The 19,713-nt window shown below is 40.0% G+C and overlaps 1 protein-coding gene across 1 annotated transcript in view; it reads right to left on the reverse strand.

Annotated features, from left to right (window-relative positions):
• Positions 1-19,713, reverse strand: part of trpc7b (transient receptor potential cation channel, subfamily C, member 7b) — a 69,436-nt gene that overhangs the window by 38,515 nt on the left and 11,208 nt on the right. The window contains exons 3-5 of the mRNA XM_086314761.1: positions 15,626-15,808; positions 7,506-7,670; positions 763-979 (exon numbers count right to left, since the gene is read on the reverse strand). Coding sequence (XP_086170887.1) covers positions 763-979; positions 7,506-7,670; positions 15,626-15,808 — 565 coding nt within the window. The remainder of the gene's footprint in view (positions 1-762; positions 980-7,505; positions 7,671-15,625; positions 15,809-19,713) is intronic.

Consider the following 19,713-nt stretch of genomic DNA (forward strand, 5'->3'; position numbering starts at 1 on the left):
ACAGATACTGCTGTGGGCTATTTATCCACCAAGTTTGTCTTTGTCTGCCTGTCTGTCACCCTCTTCTATCTCCTTCGATTCCTCACGCCTGCCTTCCTGTATTCCACGCACACACCCTACTCTGCTTTCTTTTGTCGCCCTCAACTACTCCCAACTTTCCTTCCATTTTTCTTTCATTCCGTTCCTCCCTCTTATATTTCCTCTGCACAGCCTCCCAGGTCAACCTCCCAATTTCCCTCCAGGTTATCGTTAGGACTCAGCGGGGCTACTGTCTGCGCTGTACCAACCAGAAAATTTCTTTTTGATCTTCGGAGGATAAAAGAGCATGATTTGTTGTGTTGCTGTAACCTTGGCTTTCATTCACTTGCCTGGTAGGGCACTCTATTAAACTTGAATTACACCTCATATCAAAGGTGGGCAAAAAGTTTTCTGACTATTTCCAGACTGTTTACTGATTTATGGTGAAGGTGTATGTAGAAAAAAACTTGAAAAGAAACTTTGGATTAGCATAGAAAAATGTGCAAACAAAGTATATTCATGGTTAATAACATAATAAAGTGCACGCATTGCAAAAAAAGAACACGCTCAGCTGTGCCTTGCTTACTTGGCACATCAAGGTTATTTTTTATCACGTTGGACAATCTGCGTTGACAGGGACAATCTATTCTAATCTAATCAACTGATGTGCATTTTAATTGGCTGTAACTGTGCACAGCCACACTGTGTGTGTGTGTGTATGATTTGATTGAAAGGGTGACTTACCCAATACCCACTTCATTATCAACATCTCTGTCCAGGAAAACTGGGTGGTTTTGACCCTGAACACCTGTCGAGGATGGTCTGTGATGGTCTCGTTGGGAAGGTTCTTTACTCCTTCAAAGCGGTCGGAAGCATTGACAACCAGGAGACCCAGGAAGATGGTGAAGGAGACAGCGTGAGCCACAAACTTCATGAAGGGGCTTCGCAGGATCTGACCAAGCTGGAAGTGAAAAAATGTAGGAACTTCCAATGTGTTTACTATTCCAATGCGTCAAATATTAAGAATCAATTATGGTAATATAGATATAGATTAACAATATCAATTTAAATTTGCATTTACTGATCAGAAAACAAATTGTAAAAAACAAAAACAGCGGGGTATTGACACATTAAGCAAAATTTCACTGTCTATCTGTGATTACAATAGCCAACAAATTCTGTTTTACAGTAAAGAAACATGTTTGAGTGCTTTTTGGACGGACAATATTGCAGCCAAGCTCAACATCTGCTTTTATTTACTGAGATGAATCATGCTTTCTGCAGAGTTCCTGAGACTTTGGTCCTCAGAGAGAGCAAAAAATGCTGCAAAGCACCACTACACCACCATTTTAGCAGACAAACAGCAGCTGTTGTAATTCATGAATGTGCGTAACCACCGATCACTCTCACACACACATTATGCCAGAGTAACTAGATGCCAAACCATTAGCAGAGCCTGTGGAAATGCACTGCATCAAGCAAAAGTAATGCAAGACGGTACAGCACAAATAGCATTTAACAAGCCACCACACAGAAGGGCATTTTTGTAATTGCACATAAGTGTGCCAAGTCACACAAATGCACTTACACACTTAGACACATGCACACTTCTAACCCCATACGGGCATTTGAGATCCCAACATTTGCTACTCTCTGAACCTGCTGTGTTCAATATTAACTACCCACAGGATATCTCTACTCTCTGCATGAACAATAATACATCAGATTCAGTAGCTCTTCCCATGCCACACACACACTGCTAAATCATGGGGGAAGAGGTTGTCTCGTAATTTTTAACCTTGCAAAACCTCCTTTAAACCTCCTCATGACACCTTCATCCCTCCCAGCATCTGTGCCGATCCATTTCACTCCTCAGGTTAAATAAGATGGTCATCTCAGATCAAACCTTCTGCTGTGTGGCGACTGCAGACTCCATGGGTTTCTTTAGTGTGATGGTGATAAGAGCTTGTCTCCTCCAACAAAATGGCAGCTGCTAGCAGGAGGTATGTGCATATTAAATAAGTAAAAGCCTGGTGTGAAAATCATCTAAAGCCAGGATGGATCTTCTTTTTCTCTTATTATAAGGTCTTTTTACCTGGGAGAATACATAATGTTTCTTAAGTGTGATCAAAATGTTCTAAAATTTAGCCCATAAAAACCTTACCCAATTTAAGTTTGGCTAATTTCCTGTTCAAGATAATCATTTCGGGCATACCCAGACAGCTTCCAGTGCTGCAGAAGCTCCCAAGATGTCAATAAAGATCACTTGGGATTTCATCTCAAACCTGCACAGACAGCAAACTAGAACTTCTTTTTAAAACTGATGTGTATTACCCATGAAGGTCCACTGCTGGTGTTGATAGCTGGACCTCTTACCACGACCAAGCAGCTGAGAGCAGTTTTTAGCTGAAGGTTCAGTGCTTTAGATGAGGAAAGAGATCTGAAGGATGCTTTTCTCCCCCAAACATTCACAGGGTTCTGCACCGTGAACTGATCCCTCAGGGAGATGCTGTCAATGTGGAGCTTTACTGTAACGTCTACTAAAAACACACTGAAAATGCGAATACGATTTTTGGCCACAGCCACATAATCTTTACTCACTGTCAACAGTTCTTTAAGTCCTGTTCTGGATTCTTTTTTGACCTCCTGGATGCGTCACAGATGAAGTCTCTATTTGTGGAGATGGTGATTCACTGGAGTCTCAAAGCTTTAAAAAGTGGCTTTGTAACCCTTTCCAGACTGCTAGATGTCAATGACTTTGCTTCTCATCAGTTTTTGAGTTTTTTTAGATCGTGGCATGATGTGTTGCTTTTTGAGATCTTTGGTCCGGTTTTACTTTGTCAGACAGAGGTCGCAGTAGCTCAGGAGGTAGAGCAGAAGATGATCAGAGGATTGGCTGCACCAGTCTGTGTGTTAAAGTATCCATAGGCAAAATACAGTTGCTCTCTGATGCACTCACTGGAGTGTGAATGTTAGATAGAAAGCACTTAAGTAATCAGTAATCAGGCACAGACTGGTGAAATTGAACTCAGCTTTCAAAAAAATATGGTTAATCACAGTTAATTCATAATTTAAAAAGGACAGATTTTTTTTTTGCCTAATAAATGAAATGATTATTTACAAACTACATTTTTTATTTATTTGGGGTCTCTTTATCCAACATCAAAATTATTTGATGATTTGAAACATTTATATATCAGTAATATACAGAAACAAAGACACCAGGAAGGGGGCAAACACCTTCTGTAAAACACCTAACCCTTTTTCACAGCACCATGGCATCCACTTAGAGGTGTAAGAGAAAACGATCTTGAAGCAAAAATGGCAATGCTTTTGTGTTTTTTTTCTGGACATTTCCTGGAACTTTTTGAAATTTTTGTAAAGAAAGACTATGAATAATTTATAAATTTACACCCATCTAATCAATTCAGGGTCACTAGATAGACTAGAGCCTATCCCAGCAACCAAAGGAAAAGAGGGAAGGTTACACCCTGGATAGGTCATCAGCCTGTCGCAGAGCTAACAGAGAGAGACAGACAACCATTCACACTCACATTCACACCTATGGGCACTTCAGAATCTCTAATTAACCTAACCTTACTAACTGCATGTCTTTGGACTGTGGGAGGAAGCTGGAGTGCCCAGAGTGAACCCACAGCCACATGAAAAGATCTTATTTTTTCCTAAAATATATTAAATACACTGCATACTTTGGGTTAACTATATAATCATATAGAGGACCTTTACTAATGTGTACATTTTCACGTCTATACTCTGTTTCTCTTTGCAGCTATCTCTTTAATTCAAACTAAAGAGATATTTCCAGCAATGCAAACTACACTGCATTCTGGTTAGTGAGCCTTAATATATACAATATTAATCAAATAGCTTCCTCATTTTATATTGGACTGAAGTAAATATTTGAAAGAATTTGCTCAGTGCTTGGAGGTAAAATAAATGAAGTCTGCTATGTTGCTTGCTTTACCCTGACCTACATTAGCTGTAAAAAAAAAAAAGAAACCTGTCCTTTGTATACTGATAAGGATTTTTTTTGGTACTGGCTTCGAATTTGAATCTCCCATGAGACAAAAGGAGGCCAAGAAAAGCTAGGACGGAAACAAAAAATCTCAAAGTGTGTCCAAAATTTTAAAACCGCAGGCAGCCGTGTCAGAGATAGCATGCAAAAATATATTTCAACCAATTAAGTAGATGATGGACTGCAGAAAAGTAATTAATGAAAAAATAATTACTTAATATCGGCGCAACATGTAGCATTTGGAAATGTCAGCGTATCATTGCCAAATTGATTGTCATCGTTGGTATAATTATCATTAATAAAGAGCCTCGTCATGCCTGAAATACTCTGTGAAAATAAGGACGAGGTTTACCATAGTTTCAGAATCATAAGCTTTCCTTACACGTACTCTTACCTTTTCACTATAAATCTGCAAAGTTAGTGATACAAATGAATCCTTGACTAACATGTGAAACTTGGTTCATCAAGTCTCCAAGGCAATTTTCCTCTTCATCACTTGTTCTCTTTTTCTGACTTTTTATCTATTTTCAGTTACTCGCGGAAGGCTGAAAAATTTCACGTCACTCACCATATTTTAACCTCTTCAATCAATAAGAAGCATTCTATCTCTGATCGCACATCTGCTTTTCATCACTTCTGAAGCATATCGCTGCTATTTTTCACCCAAAGAGGATTTTCAAAGCAATTACAGTATCCATGTTTTTTCTGCCTGCTCTCAATGACTTACTACTTCTGTTACAGGAACAAAAACACTGTCTTTATCGCCCCAGGCTGATATGAAATGTAATATGATGTGGGATTTTAATAATTGTGTGTTGTAGTGTTGTAAAATGGGGCATATTATGGGCTGTAAAAAACAAGCAATTGATAAGATGAGATGAGAAGAACTAGATGATTAGCTGCAGGTGCAGGAGGCTACACTAAACACAATCAACCAGAACACATCAAAGCTTTCTCTCTGCGTTTGTCTGTCGAACTGTATTTTTGTTCTGATTTACACTGTCTTTATCTATTTCATTATCAAATCCATTCTACTTTTTGTTTCTGATGAGCTGCGGTCACATGGTCACAAAGCATGCATAAACATCTGTTTTGTCTCTTGGCTATTTTTTTTTGATTAGGCTGCTTTTATTATTCTACCCTCTGTAGTTTTGCTTTATCAACATCACACATGTCCCTGGTCTGTTAAAACAACATGCACATTAAAAAAATTAAATAAACGTGACACAGCAACAGACACAGTAACAGCACAACTATAAGCTGTACGTCCCATATTTGCTTCTCTGCCCTGCTTCTTTTTCTCAGCTGTCTCTCACATGACACGAAACGTCAGGCAGTCACATGCAGTGTCATGATTTGATTGATTCATAATTAGATGTAATCATACATCCACACATATGCACACATGTGAATACGCACACAGAAACACACACATTAACATAACACAAGTGTTTTTTGCGACAAGTGCTTCATGATTGGTGGATAACCTGTCACGGCGAGTGAGATGAGCCGTGTGGAAATAATAAAGGAGGATCCAATTGCAGGAAGTAGCGAAGGTGTGAAGGTGGTTTATTGAACACGAAATATAAATAGAAAAACGGCAACCGGAGAATGAACTAAACTCTACTGGGAACAACTAACTACTGAACATGAACCAGAACACGAACTACAAGAGAATAAGAAAACAATCCATAATGCAAAAAACACACCTAACATGACAACTCAAAGTACTGGGTCAAACTGACCCAGAACCGTGACATAACCTCTAAGTTTTATGGTTCTCCAGCTTCTCATGCACGGCTAACATCCGGTGCTCTCGCTCTCTAGTCTACAAAATGACTAATTCATCAGTCACGCCTACCATGAACTGCTCAAAGGTCCTCAAATCTGAGTGTAGACACACACACACACACACACACACACACACACACGCACGCACGCACGCACGCACACACACACCACTTGGTGATGATGAGGTGCAGGATTATTCAGGTTGATGAGAAGATTTGCATAACTGCTTACTCAGCTCCTGTGTCTGAGTGTGGCCGATGTCATATTGTGTCACTTTAGAAAATACAATCTGCTTGATGAGAATGAAGAAAATGTCAGAAAATGTCCCACATGCCCTATAATCAAACAGTTACTATATTGTGTTCTGAAACTGTAAATCTGTAAGTTTTGACATTTTATTTGGCCATATCTTTAGAGTCTAGTGCATATATATTCCTGTAAATACCCTAACAAGGTTATAAGGTTTGTGTCATTTATAGTAGAACCATATTTAGTATTTTAGGGAAAAAGTGGATTATTGTCTGTAGCAACAATGTCTGTAAAAAGGGTACAACTGCAGAGATGAGGTGGAATCAAGATGACTACAGCTTAAGAAATTGGAAAAACCTATATTAAGTGCTTATTGTTTATTTGTGATAATTCTGTATAACCTAGGATTGTATTTTTATATTCAGGATAATTGTATAGAATACAGGTTGTTAGTTAATAATTAGGGAATATAAAAAAATCTGTCTGTAATGTTATACACAATTTAAGAAAACCTTTTTTATACTGCATGAGCTTATAACATGCTTGGGGTCCTAGCTTCATGGGTAGTAACAATTGCATCTCTAAGATCAGTGGTGATGTCTTTACCCCTTGGCACTGTGTAAACACAACAATGCTCAAGATGAAACAAACTTCCAAAATTTCCTTGATTTTAAGACTTGCTGGGCACCGGACGATTTTAAAAGTTCTGATACCTAAAAACATTTAGAATTAAAAGAGGTACGTTCTTTTTCACATGACTCTATCAGGGGCTGGGTCTGTGACCCAGCGTTTTGAGTTTATTTATGTTTTTTTGTGTTAAGTTGATGATAGTAAGTTCTTGTGTTATTGTTCGCTAAGATTTAGTTGAGGTTTATTCTAGTTTTTGTTTCAGCTATGTCTCTTTGGTTATGTGTCTTGTTTCCTGTCTAGTCTGTCACGTGTTTTGTGTCACACTTCAAGTTCTGCTCAGTCTGAGAGTAGATGATGATGATGAAGCTAAGATTAGAATAATAAAAGCTGAGCCTAAATGTTGAGCTGAGAAGCGAGTCTGAGATGTCCTGAAATGAACTAATCCTAAGTTAATATTAAGGCCTTTGCTGTCGTTCCAACCTCAGGGCAAACTTTAGATTCTCCCCAACTTGTGGTAAGGTCATATGAGCAACAAAGAACAACATTGGGAATTGTGTTTCCTGATGGGTAATGAGCCTATAAGCTGCATGATGAGACTTCAAGTGCAATTTGAAATACTATAGTTGGCTGCAAATAATAGGTGGAACAAGAATAGAAAATAATATTTTACTGAGAAGCAATAGTGCATAGATACAGCAATAATAAGTTCCCTAAACTATATGTGTGTGTATTTTAACTGTAGTTTGCAATTGTGTTTGCGCATGTAGCTATCTGTCCATACCTTGCTACATGGCATTATCCAGTAGGCAATAGCCAGGAATGGGAGGCCTACAGTTACTCCCAGGACTGTCCAGCACTTCACACCAATGGACTGCTGCCTCAGGCCAGGCAGATTCTCATACCAGATAGTCAGCAGTTGCTGCTGGCAGTTCGGATGAGCAACGAACTGAAACAGAAGAAAATAAACAAGAAACTTAAATCAGTGGAGAACGAAGGAAGATGAGACAGTTTGGGTACAGGGCAAGGATGGTTAAAGGATGAGAAAGACAAACAGGAAAGGGCGAGTGGTGCTAAAAGCAAACAGCTAGTGATGCCAGGATTTTCAAGGAACAACTCACACTAGCTTCATATGACAAAAAGCTGCTTACATAGTCAGGCCGAATAGAAGTATAGAAGTTTTACATTAAGGCAGGTCGTCTTTAATTTAAACCAGAAACAAACCTTGAATATTTTTCTCCAACTTTAGACATGAATCTACTGGGATGGACCCCTTGTAATCTCAGTAGCTCTAGTTATCTAGTTATAAGTCCCACTCATGAAAATCCTCTCATCCAAAATGTGCATCTGCAATAACAAAGGTATACAGCTGAAGGACATAGTTTCAGCCAAGGCCTGACTCACCACGCCTGGGACAGGCTGTATGATGTTGAAAGTCGTTAAACATTCAATGACTGCAGGATACATCAATGATGTGATGTATGTAGTTTATAAAATGTGGGTTTTGTTTTGTTTGTTTTATTAGCACACAAAGAAGATGACTATAACTAAAAACGATATTTCAAATATTAAAAATATGCTACCCAGGCACACACAAGTGGCCAACACTGATCCTTTGGTTAAAGTGGAAAACCCAAATTTAGATGCATTGGGAAAAAGGGATGTCTAAGAATGAACAAAGTGTTCGTAAATATCTAAAAAAGCAGCCGGTTAAAGTCCCAGGAAAGCAGCAGCAAAGCATTCCTGTGTGAATGTCTTTCAAGCTTTTAATAAATTTCCTCTGCCAGTGTGGGTTCTTGGTATGTTACATCTTTAATGGATGGAATAAAAAAAATGGTTTCAAGCAATGGGTCTTGAAAATAAAGAAAGTAGGAACATTGTAAGACATGAAATGTTTTTTTGCCTCAATATCATGAATTGATGGCAATTATGTGTCTTTCAAAGATTTTTTAATCCTTATTATCTTAGTGAAAGAAAGGATATAATGATAAATAGAAAGTTGAGTGAGAGTCAAAAGAAGTCGCTGTAGCCCACGTGTTTTGTGCGCTTAACGTTCAGTCACTAAGTCAAAAATCTTTATGTATAGATTTTTACAACATGTAAGCTAATATAAACCCCAAAAACCCAAACTGAAAACGTCATTTGAACCAGCACTTTTGACACATGCATTTGTATACACCATTTACAATCTACCACAGCTGGGCTAATTGCTGTGTAACACATATATCTGACATTTAAAACCATAAAACAAGGCAATTAAAGTCCAAAGTCCAAATATTACCTTTGACACAAGATTTACTCTAGTCTCTGAAAGACCACCTGTAGAAAGTGTATCTCAGTACACTGGACACAAATTACTTACAGGGTTTGTGTTATATTACAGAATGGACATCAGCGAGATCAGGCCCAACATTTCGATTATTCGTATACTTTGTCTTTAAAGTGACAAATGCTGAAAATCCAGTGGTAGTAAAAGGTAATAGAGACATTAATGCCTTGACGACAGATCAGTATGTTTTAAGTTACAAATATCAATTTCAAAGCAGAACCACAAAAACAATTCCACCTGGCTGTCCTGCTGCATACAATGGAAACTTGCCCATTACGGTGGGCAAATTGATTCTGTATGAAGCTGGATTGCACACTGAGCACAGAGAAGTCCTCCTGGAGTTGGCCCCTCAGGGTTTGCAGGTTTCTCAGATGACATCTGTCAGGGAATTCAGGATTTAACCCTCCTCTTTACTGAGAAATTCACACCTATTTTCAAAGAACTCAGAGCTGCTCTGAAGTCTCCCACTGTCTCTTCCATAGTGTGGCTTCCGTCTTACTTCCATCTCGTTTAGCTAAGGACTGTTTTGATGTAATCGGACCTAGTATCCTATTTCTTATGAACTTTTCCTTGCTCTCAGGCTGTGTTCCTTTGTCCTTTAAGCATGCTGTAGTCCACCCGATTCTTAAAAAAAGAAATTCTGACTGTTATGACCTTTCAAACTATAGACCGATCTCTAAGCTTTCGTTCTTGTCCAAGATCCTGGAGAGACTAGTTCTCTCCCAACTCCAGGCGTACTTGGACACGAACAATATTGCTGAGAAATTTCAATCTGCCTTTAAGCCATTGCATAGCACTGAAACAGCGTTGGTTAGAGTTCTTAATGATATTCTTGTAATCACTGATACTGGACGCTCTATGGTCCTAGTTTTACTGGACCTCTCTTCGGCCTTTGATATGGTAGACCATAACATTTTATTACTAAGACTTGAGCACACTGTGGGTATTAGAGGCACTGCCCTCGACTGGTTTAAATCATACCTCGCTGATAGATCCTTATCAGTTCACTTAGGCACCTTCTCCTCTTCCTCCGCTCCGGTCTGTTGTGGTGTGCCTCAAGGATCAGTTTTAGGCCCTATTCTCTTCTCATTGTATTTGCTCCCTCTAGGCACAATCTTTGAAAAATACAATATCGCCTTCCACTGTTATGCCGATGACATACAGATCTATTTTGAACTTACTGACGACCTTGCTGTGTCCCTGCACTACTTTCAAGAATGCATGCGGGAGGTCAAAGAATGGTTCCTGAGTAATTCCCTCGTTTTAAATGATAAGAAGACTGAGATTGTGGTGTTCAACAGTAAAATCCCTCGTGCCCAACTCTGTGCTGCCCTGGGTTCCTTTGCTAGTTTTTCTTGTGACTATGTCAGTAACTTGGGTGTACTGCTGGATAGCTCGCTCAAACTCGATAAGCAAGTGTCTGCTGTAGTGAGATCTAGCTTCCACCAACTGCGCCTTATCTCTAAGGCTAGGCATTATATTCCGCATGAGGACCTGGAGAAGCTTATTCACGCTTTTGTGACCTCCAGGTTGGATTATTGTAACTCCTTGTACTATGGTCTTCCCTCTTCTCTTCTTCTTAAACTGCAAACAGTCCAAAATGCAGCAGCCCGCCTTTTGACTGGTACCAGGAAATTTTGCCATATTACCCCTGTCCTAGCTAGCCTGCATTGGCTGCCCATAAAGTACCGTATTCAATTTAAAATATTACTCCTTACTTTCAAAACTATTAATAAATTAGCGCCAAGTTATCTTAGTGAACTTCTCAAACCACATACTCCTGCTAGAACACTCAGATCTGCCACTCAACTACTTCTGACCCAACCCAGATCTCGACTGAAGTCCCGGGGTGACCGTGCGTTTGCTCTGGCTGCCCCGGTACTGTGGAATACCCTTCCTCTCGACCTCCGCGCATCTGACTCCATTGCACTGTTCAAATCACGATTAAAAACCCACTTATTCAATCTTGCCTTTCCCTCTAGTTAATATTTCTTTTATGATTTTATATCATGCACTTCTATGCTCATTTAAATTCTTGTTTGCTCTGTACCTGTTGCTTTCCTATGTATTAGTGACAGTTATCTGTTTGCATATTTAGTACTTGCTTTGGTCCTATTTCTATTATCCTCCTCCTATACTCTATTTTACTTGTTAAGCACCTTGGCATACCCTTGGTTTTTAAGTGTGCTTTATAAATAAAGTTTATTATTATTATTATTATTATTACTGTCGACATAAAATACAGTCACTGCTTTTCCTTGGAAGAACAGTTTGAGTTCCTTACATAGTTGAAAATGTCACCAAATATGTCAACTTAAAAAGCAACTTAAAGCCAGAGTATTGATCTAACAGTCCACAATAAATGTCCTGACTTCTTCGCCTGGTTTAAAACATCAATAGAGCACCTTAAAATATGAAAACCGTCAGATTTCAGTATGCAGTGTGAAGGGTGGTCATTGTCTATCTCACGTGGATAATATGTTAAACAGCCATGACTACTGTGGATGACAAAAACGTATTCTTCTCAAGCTTCATCTAAAATTCTCCTTGACATCTTTGTGGTCAGTGTCTCTCTGTGGACACAGGTGTGGAAAGCAGAGCCATGTTTTTGACCTTTTCACAACTCCAGTGAATTATCCAATCCCAAATTATCCAAAAGAAATTGTGTTATTAAGAATAGCTTGAAGGTCCAAGATTCAAGTTTATTATGATGCGCTTTCAAATAGTTCAGTGCTTATTTAATGTCCACACAGAATCTGATGGAACTGTATCAGCAAAATTGCTCTAGTCAAGCAATACACATTTCATTCTCCCACCATTCCAGCTTTTGTGCTTTCATGGTTTTTAAGCCTTTCATTTGTTATTAAAGTTCTAGAATTGATCTAAATGCAGGTCAAAATGGATGCAGACAAAGTTTAATTTAACAAGAAGGTATATCACAGGATATAACATGAACTGACAGGTAAATTTAAAAAATGCAAAACAAGACAGCAAAGAAATAGCAACAGGTGGTGGTTAGCACATTGAATTAACAAAGATAGATGGAATGTCGGGACTATACTTGCACAGGGGGAGATGGAAATATTTAAGCCTGGATAGCCAATGAGAAGGTGGGAAAGACAAAGAAGTAAAGAAAGCATAGTAAAGAGACAGGTTACCAAATTAAAGAGGACACAATAAATATCAAATGTCTCAAATCCAAAAAGTGTTTTAGAGAAGGCTAAATGCTGGTGGTATTGGGGAGAACTTTCTTCAAGTTTCCCATTATGTTAAGCAAAAACGTCTGGGTTATAACCCACAGGGAAACATAAACAACAGCAAACAGGAAAATCCCCTCAGCAGGTGCAGTGGTCTGCACTTCCTTTATGGGGAATTACAGTTTTTAATTATGAAAAGTATGCATACTATACATGATACTTCAATACAACTAAATTAACAAATGCCAAGAGGGTAAAATTGACATGATTAAATATTACATATTTGCGAAAGGGCATCTGGTGCTAATTTACTTTTCCAAGTATCTCAAGTAGCTTAGTGTCCATTCTGAATATCTATTTCTAGTACTTGAGTATTGTGTATTCATAAAAATCTGAATATATTACTACCTAAACGAAGTCAAGTGGCAACCTTTAATACATTTGTGTTTATGGTTTCCACTTGAATTCATTTAAAAAGAAAAATGGCAACAAGCAGGATGGAAAATCAATTTAATATACAAAGTGCAAAATAAATAAGGCAATAAGAAGTGGTGCATTTTCACATTAATTACAGAGTTTATTCTAAGTAAGGCAGTGATAAATGAAAGCCAGCAAAGGTCTTACAACGCAGGAGAAGATGGATGTTTTTCTTCCAGCTGGAGGAAGGATGTGGACAACCAAGCAATCAATGTTCAGTCAGCAGTCAGCTAGTGGAACAATCAAACGTTGTGTTTGTGTGTTTTGTATTCACGTCTAAGATTTCAGCAACACCTCACTTCTGGTCATGCGTGCTCTCCCTCGATTTCTGTTCACTTTATTGGGCTCACCCAGTCAATCAATGCCTATCCATCACTTCACCAGTGACCCTTGATCATCACGTTTGAGGAACATTTATCTGAGCTGACAATTGACATTTTCTGCTTCCTCCACCGATTGAAACAAACACATACAATTTGCATATGGCTGAAAAGCCTCAAACAGTAATACATACACCACCACCCATTCAGTTACTATAACTTACCACTGATCAGTCCATCAAACCAATAACCCCTGACATGAAAGCCTCCTGTGTCCATCTACATGCTCTACATGCAGTCACGCTCCACCTGGTTTCCATGGCAATCACACCCTCCCTCTCCTCTTGCCTGGTGTAATTAGCTGCCTGGTATTGGTCATGCTCTCTTGTACAGGATACAAAAAAGCAACCTGTTTAATGCCCAAAACACACGTGTGTGCGCGCGCACACACACACACACACACACACACACACACACACACACACACACACACACACACACATATACACATGTATACAAATACACCTGTGCGCATGCACAACTACACCAGGGAATTGCCTGATTAAAGAAAACATGAGGCACATTAGGATCAGACAGGAACACGTGTGAGTGAGAGAGAATGGCAGGGCCAAATGGGGAAAAGGGATTTGGTTTGACATTTTCCTGAGCACCTCTGCACAGCAGGGATTAACTTTTACACACCGGCCAGTGAGTTGTTTACAAAAGGGTCCTGTGAGTCCACATTCAAAACAACACTCAAGCATACTGTACTGGAAATATACTGCACAAACAGATCAGAGAAACTAGCTTAGTTAGAAATAAGTCGGGTTACATGTTAAACTGCAATAAATAATGTATTTCTATCCATGCCATGGGAATTAAAGGTAGTGTGTTGCATTGGGTTGAATCATATCTGTCTAATAGACTCCACTTTGTTCATGTAAATAAGGAGTCTTCTTTACACAACTACACACACTAACGTTTATTATGGATTTCCAAACTGTTCCTTGCTAGGACTAATTCTGTTTACATTGCTCATATTTCCTTTAGGCAGTATCATTAGAAGGCATAGTATACATTTTTATGCTATGCAGATGATACCCAGCTATTTCTATATATGATGCCACACACCAGTTAGCTAGCAATGTCTTAAAGACATGAAAACCTCGATGACCTCTGAAGTTTCTGCTTCTAAATTCAGATAAAACTGAGGTTATTGTACTTGGCCCTAAAAATCTTAGAAACATGATGTATAACCAGATACTCTGGATACAATTACCTTGGCATTAAGTAACAGAAAGAGGAATCTTGAAACCAATATTTTCACCAGGATTTGTTCTTAAATGTCCATAATAAACAAATATGCAGGACTTTCTTGCATTTTTACAAATATCTCTAAAATTGGAAACATCCTGTCTTAGAGTGGTACTGAAAAGCTAGTTCATGCATTATTATTTCTGGACTATTCTAATTCATTATTATCGGCTGTTCTAAAACCTCTCTGAATTTCAATTTATCCAAATTGCTGCTGTGAGAGTACTGACAGGAACTAGAAAGAGAAAGCAGATTTCTCCCATATTGGCTTCTATTCACTGGCTCCCTGTTAAAGCCAGAATCGAATTTATAGTCCTGGACCTCACATACAAGGTCTTAAATGTTCAGGCCCCTCATAATACAATATCACGCTAACAGTGCACTTTGCTCTAAGACTGCTGGCTTACTTGTAGTTCCTAGTGCTTGCTCAAAAAGGGGTTGTCTGACTATTTCTTTGATCCGTAACTTAAAATATAAAGCGCTTTGAGGCGACTGTTGTTGTGATTTGGAACTATATAAATAAAATTTGATTTAGCCAAACTGACAAATCTGCACTTATATTAATGTGTCCATGTTAACACAACAACTAAAAAGTATGTGGCGAGTCTCATTCCACTTTTTTTTTTTTACTTCTGGGCAGTGCTGATAATACTCGAATTCCTATGTGTGTGTAATAACCTTAATGGAAATGTACAGGTCCAAAAGGTCAAAGTTACAAAGCAGTCAAAGTTATTATACAACAAAACTGTCTTCTTCCAAACAACAAATGGACCTTAAAGTTGAAATGACGAGAGGATTATTGGTCATGTTTTCTTGCGTGGTCCCATGTGTTTTGGGGGTTGGGTATGGATTTTTGGAACTGTAAAGACCCAAAAAATGAGCTCCAATGATATCTCAGATGTACTGCCCTTTCGAAAAGGTTAAAGAAAAAGAAGTTGACATAGTACATGAACACCAGTATTAGGTATCAAAGTCAAACACACTGTGTGACAAGCCTCTTCACCTTTAGAGACCTATAAAGCTGCTGAGACAAACAATTACCGTTTTTTCTTGTAGTCTTTTGTATTATGTTGGCATTTTGTTTAGTTATTACTTACAGAAAATGTTTTCACAGTTCCTGCAAAAATAATTTAATCCCACAAAAAAGGCATTACATACTGCATTGCTAATTCTTTGAATAATTTTACACTAATTTTTAATGTTGAAAATTAATGCAATTTGTAAAATTCGTTACATTTTTTAACGAGCTAATCTGTTTTTGTCTTACCTTCTTGACTTCATACTTGATAGCCAGTTTGACACGGCTGAGGCAGGGACGGTTGTAGGGACTCGGCGGGCACTGATCCACGTCGCCATTCAAAATCGCCTCAACTTCCTCTGTGTCCCGACAAAGGTCCAACACACCCACCACAAAGTCTTTACACTGCATGGACAGCTTACGGTAGTCATTCTGCATGAGAGTGGATGATGTGAATGTATTTCAGAAGGGAGGAAAGAAGGAAAATGTTTTATTTTAATTTTCACATAGGTGTTAAATGGTAAATGGCCTGTATTTGTATAGCGCTTTGCTAGTCCCTAAGGACCCCAAAGCACTTTACACAACCAGTCATCCACCCATTCACACACATATTCACACACTAGTGATGGCAAGCTATATTGTAGCCACAGCCACCCTGGGGCGCACTGACAGAGGCGAGGCTGCCAGACACTGGCGCCACCGGGCCCTCTGACCAGGTGTTACAAATAGATGCAGAAAATGTACAATTCTTCACAGCCTGAGAATCATCCCTGTCCCTACATAATAATCACCTGCCTCTTTTTGTGTTTTCTCAGGTAGTTAGAAATCTTTTACAATGTTTAACCGTGGCTTGTTAGCATTGTATCTTTTGGCTTGAACTGGCGTTTCCTACCTTTTCACACAGATGGAAAAATCTTCAGTTTGAGCGGTTATCGAGCGAAGATTCTGTGGGACTTTCAGATACAGATGGACAAAATGGTGGTCCTAACCAACCGGACAAACAGAAGAAAACGGCTGTAGCGATCGATGTAGCAGTTCCGAATGACAGCAACATCAGGAAGAAGGAACACGAGACGCTCGAGAAATATGAAGGGTTCAGAGAAGAGCTCCAGAACATGTGGAGGGTGAAGGTAACAGTGGTCCCAGTGGTAATCGGAGCACTAGCTGCAGAGACTCCAAAGCTAGGCGAGTGGCTTCAGCAGATCCCAGGAACAACATTGAAGATCCTCTATCCAGAAGAGCACAGTCCTGGGAACAGCTAAGATACTGTGCAGGACCCTCAAGCTCCCAGGCCTCTGGTAGAGGACCTGAGGCTGAAGAATAGACCGCCCAACAGGGGCGAGAGGGGATTTTTATATTATATATATATATATATATATATATATATATAAAACACCCAGCACGCCCCTGCGGGTGGTTTATCCTTCAAGCTCGGGTCCTCTACCAGAGGCCTGGGAGCTTGAGGGTCCTGCGCAGTATCTTAGCTGTTCCCAGGACTGCGCTCTTCTGGACAGAGATCTCCGATGTTGTTCCCGGGATCTGCTGGAGCCACTCGCCTAGCTTGGGAGTCACCGCACCTAGCGCTCCGATTACCACGGGGACCACCGTTACCTTCACCCTCCACATCCTCTCGAGCTCTTCTCTGAGCCCTTGGTATTTCTCCAGCTTCTCGTGTTCCTTCTTCCTGATATTGCTGTCATTCGGAACCGCTACATCGATCACTACGGCCGTCTTCTTCTGTTTGTCTACCACCACTATGTCCGGTTGGTTAGCCACCACCATTTTGTCCGTCTGTATCTGGAAGTCCCACAGGATCTTAGCTCGGTCATTCTCCACCACCCTTGGGGGCATCTCCCATTTTGACCTCGGGACTTCCAGGTTATACTCGGCACAGATGTTCCTGTACACTATGCCGGCCACTTGGTTATGGCGTTCCATGTATGCCTTGCCTGCTAGCATCTTGCACCCTGCTGTTATGTGCTGGATTGTCTCTGGGGCATCTTTACACAGCCTGCACCTGGGGTCTTGCCTGGTGTGATAGACCCCAGCCTCTATGGATCTTGTACTCAGAGCTTGTTCTTGTGCTGCCATGATTAGTGCCTCTGTGCTGTCTTTCAGTCCAGCTTTGTCCAGCCACTGGTAGGATTTCTGGATATCAGCCACCTCCTCTATCTGCCGGTGGTACATACCGTGCAGGGGCCTGTCCTTCCATGATGGTTCCTCTTCTCCCTCCTCTTTCTTGGGTTTCTGCTGCCTGAGGTATTCACTGAGCACTCGGTCAGTTGGGGCCATCTTCCCAATGTATTCTTGGATGTTCGTTGTCTCATCCTGGACTGTGGTGCTGACACTCACCAGTCCCCGGCCCCCTTCCTTCCGCTTAGCGTACAGCCTCAGGGTGCTGGATTTGGGGTGAAACCCTCCATGCATGGTAAGGAGCTTTCTTGTCTTTATGTCAGTGGCTTCTATCTCCTCCTTTGGCCAGCCTATTACCCCAGCAGGGTACCTGATCACGGGCAGGGCGTACGTGTTGATGGCCCGGATCTTGTTCTTACCATTCAGCTGACTCCTCAGGACTTGCCTGACCCTCTGCAGGTACTTGGTGGTTGCAGCTTTTCTAGTGGCCTCTTCATGGTTCCCATTCGCCTGTGGGATCCCCAAGTACTTGTAACTGTCCTCTATGTCTGCAATGTTGCCTTCTGGTAGTTCAATCCCCTCAGTTCTGACTACCTTCCCTCTCTTTGTTACCATCCGACTACACTTCTCCAGTCCGAACGACATTCCAATGTCATTGCTGTATAGCCTGGTAGTGTGGATCAGTGAATCGATGTCTCGTTCACTCTTGGCATACAGCTTGATGTCATCCATGTACAGGAGGTGGCTGACAACTGCTCCGTTCCGTAGTCGGTATCCGTAGCCAGTCTTGTTAATGATCTCACTGAGGGGGTTCAGGCCTATGCAGAACAGCAGTGGGGACAGAGCATCTCCTTGGTAGATCCCGTACTTGATGGTGACTTGTGCTATGGGCTTGGAGTTGGCCTCTAGTGTTGTACGCCACATCCCCATTGAGTTCCTGATGAAGGCTCTTAGGGTCCCATTGATCTTGTACAATTCTAGGCATTCCAGTATCCAGCTGTGGGGCATTGAGTCATAGGCCTTCTTGTAATCAATCCAGGCAGTGCACAGGTTGGTCAGTCTGGTCTTGCAGTCTCGGCTGATTGTTCTGTCTACCAGTAGCTGGTGTTTTGCGCCTCTGGTATTCTTGCCAATTCCTTTCTGTGTCCCGCTCATGTATTGACCCATGTGCCTGTTATATATATATATATATATATATATATATATATATATATATATATATATATATATATATATATATATATATATATATATATAAATGGTCCTCAAACAACTGAATGAAGGCATCTCGATGTTTTCTTTTGCAGTATCATTTTTTGAAATGCTCAGTCAGTACCTTCCCACGCATCTGATTTTACTTGTACACAATTCTGCCAAAAAACAACAGAATTCTTCTAAATAAATCCACAACATTTCAATTTTATTTCAGATAAGACTAAAAACTTAAAAACAGAACAGAAGAAGAGCATAAATGAGGATAAAGTAGGCCAATCCACTCCTTTAATCTGTTCTTTCAGTGACCATACTGTGCTGCCCCAGCTGGGAAGCAACAACAGATTGCTCTAAATATGGCACAATGATAGAAAAGTTATTACTGTACTTTCTTACATAGCAGTTGTGGATGAATGTCTTTTTTCAGTGTTTTCAAAAGTCACTTCAAAAATTATGAACTCAGCTCAGATAAAGCTGAAATGTTCATGAATTTCCTAAAGCTGCTAAACCCTAATAACTGTGTAATTACACTAAATGAATACTCTGAAGTAGCTAGTTTTATTTTTCTTAACTTTCAGTTGCAGTTTATTACAAACTGAAACAATTTATTAAAAGCTTCGTTAAAATGAGCACAATTGATTCGTTCAATAAAAGTTCAAGTTTCAATCTCTTACCCCGTGGCTCTCACTGTGCTCTCTTAGCTTTCTTTCTATCAACCACTTTTGCTTGATTCTGTTTAGCAACAGTTGGTTGAACAGGAAGCAGTCAGTAGATTTGGCAGATTTAGAGTCCCTGAGGAATGATTATCATTATGCATTCACCGCCATGTTTGTGCTCTGCTCAAGCAAACTATTACACCGTGTTGAGGCAAAAGCTTTTACATTGTTCTTTTCAGTAAAATAATTAGCATTAAACACAGTAGGAAATTATCATCTCCCCTTTCTCAACTTTCTTTCAGTGCATCTTTTTAAGCAGGTAGCATAAAGTACTTA

The sequence above is a fragment of the Aulonocara sp. 'chitande type north' Nkhata Bay genome, linkage group LG2, assembly GCF_057382095.1.
Source record: "Aulonocara sp. 'chitande type north' Nkhata Bay isolate Kocher_YH1m ecotype deep benthic linkage group LG2, A_spYH_male_GT1.1, whole genome shotgun sequence".
NCBI classification, from domain to species: domain Eukaryota; kingdom Metazoa; phylum Chordata; class Actinopteri; order Cichliformes; family Cichlidae; genus Aulonocara; species Aulonocara sp. 'chitande type north' Nkhata Bay.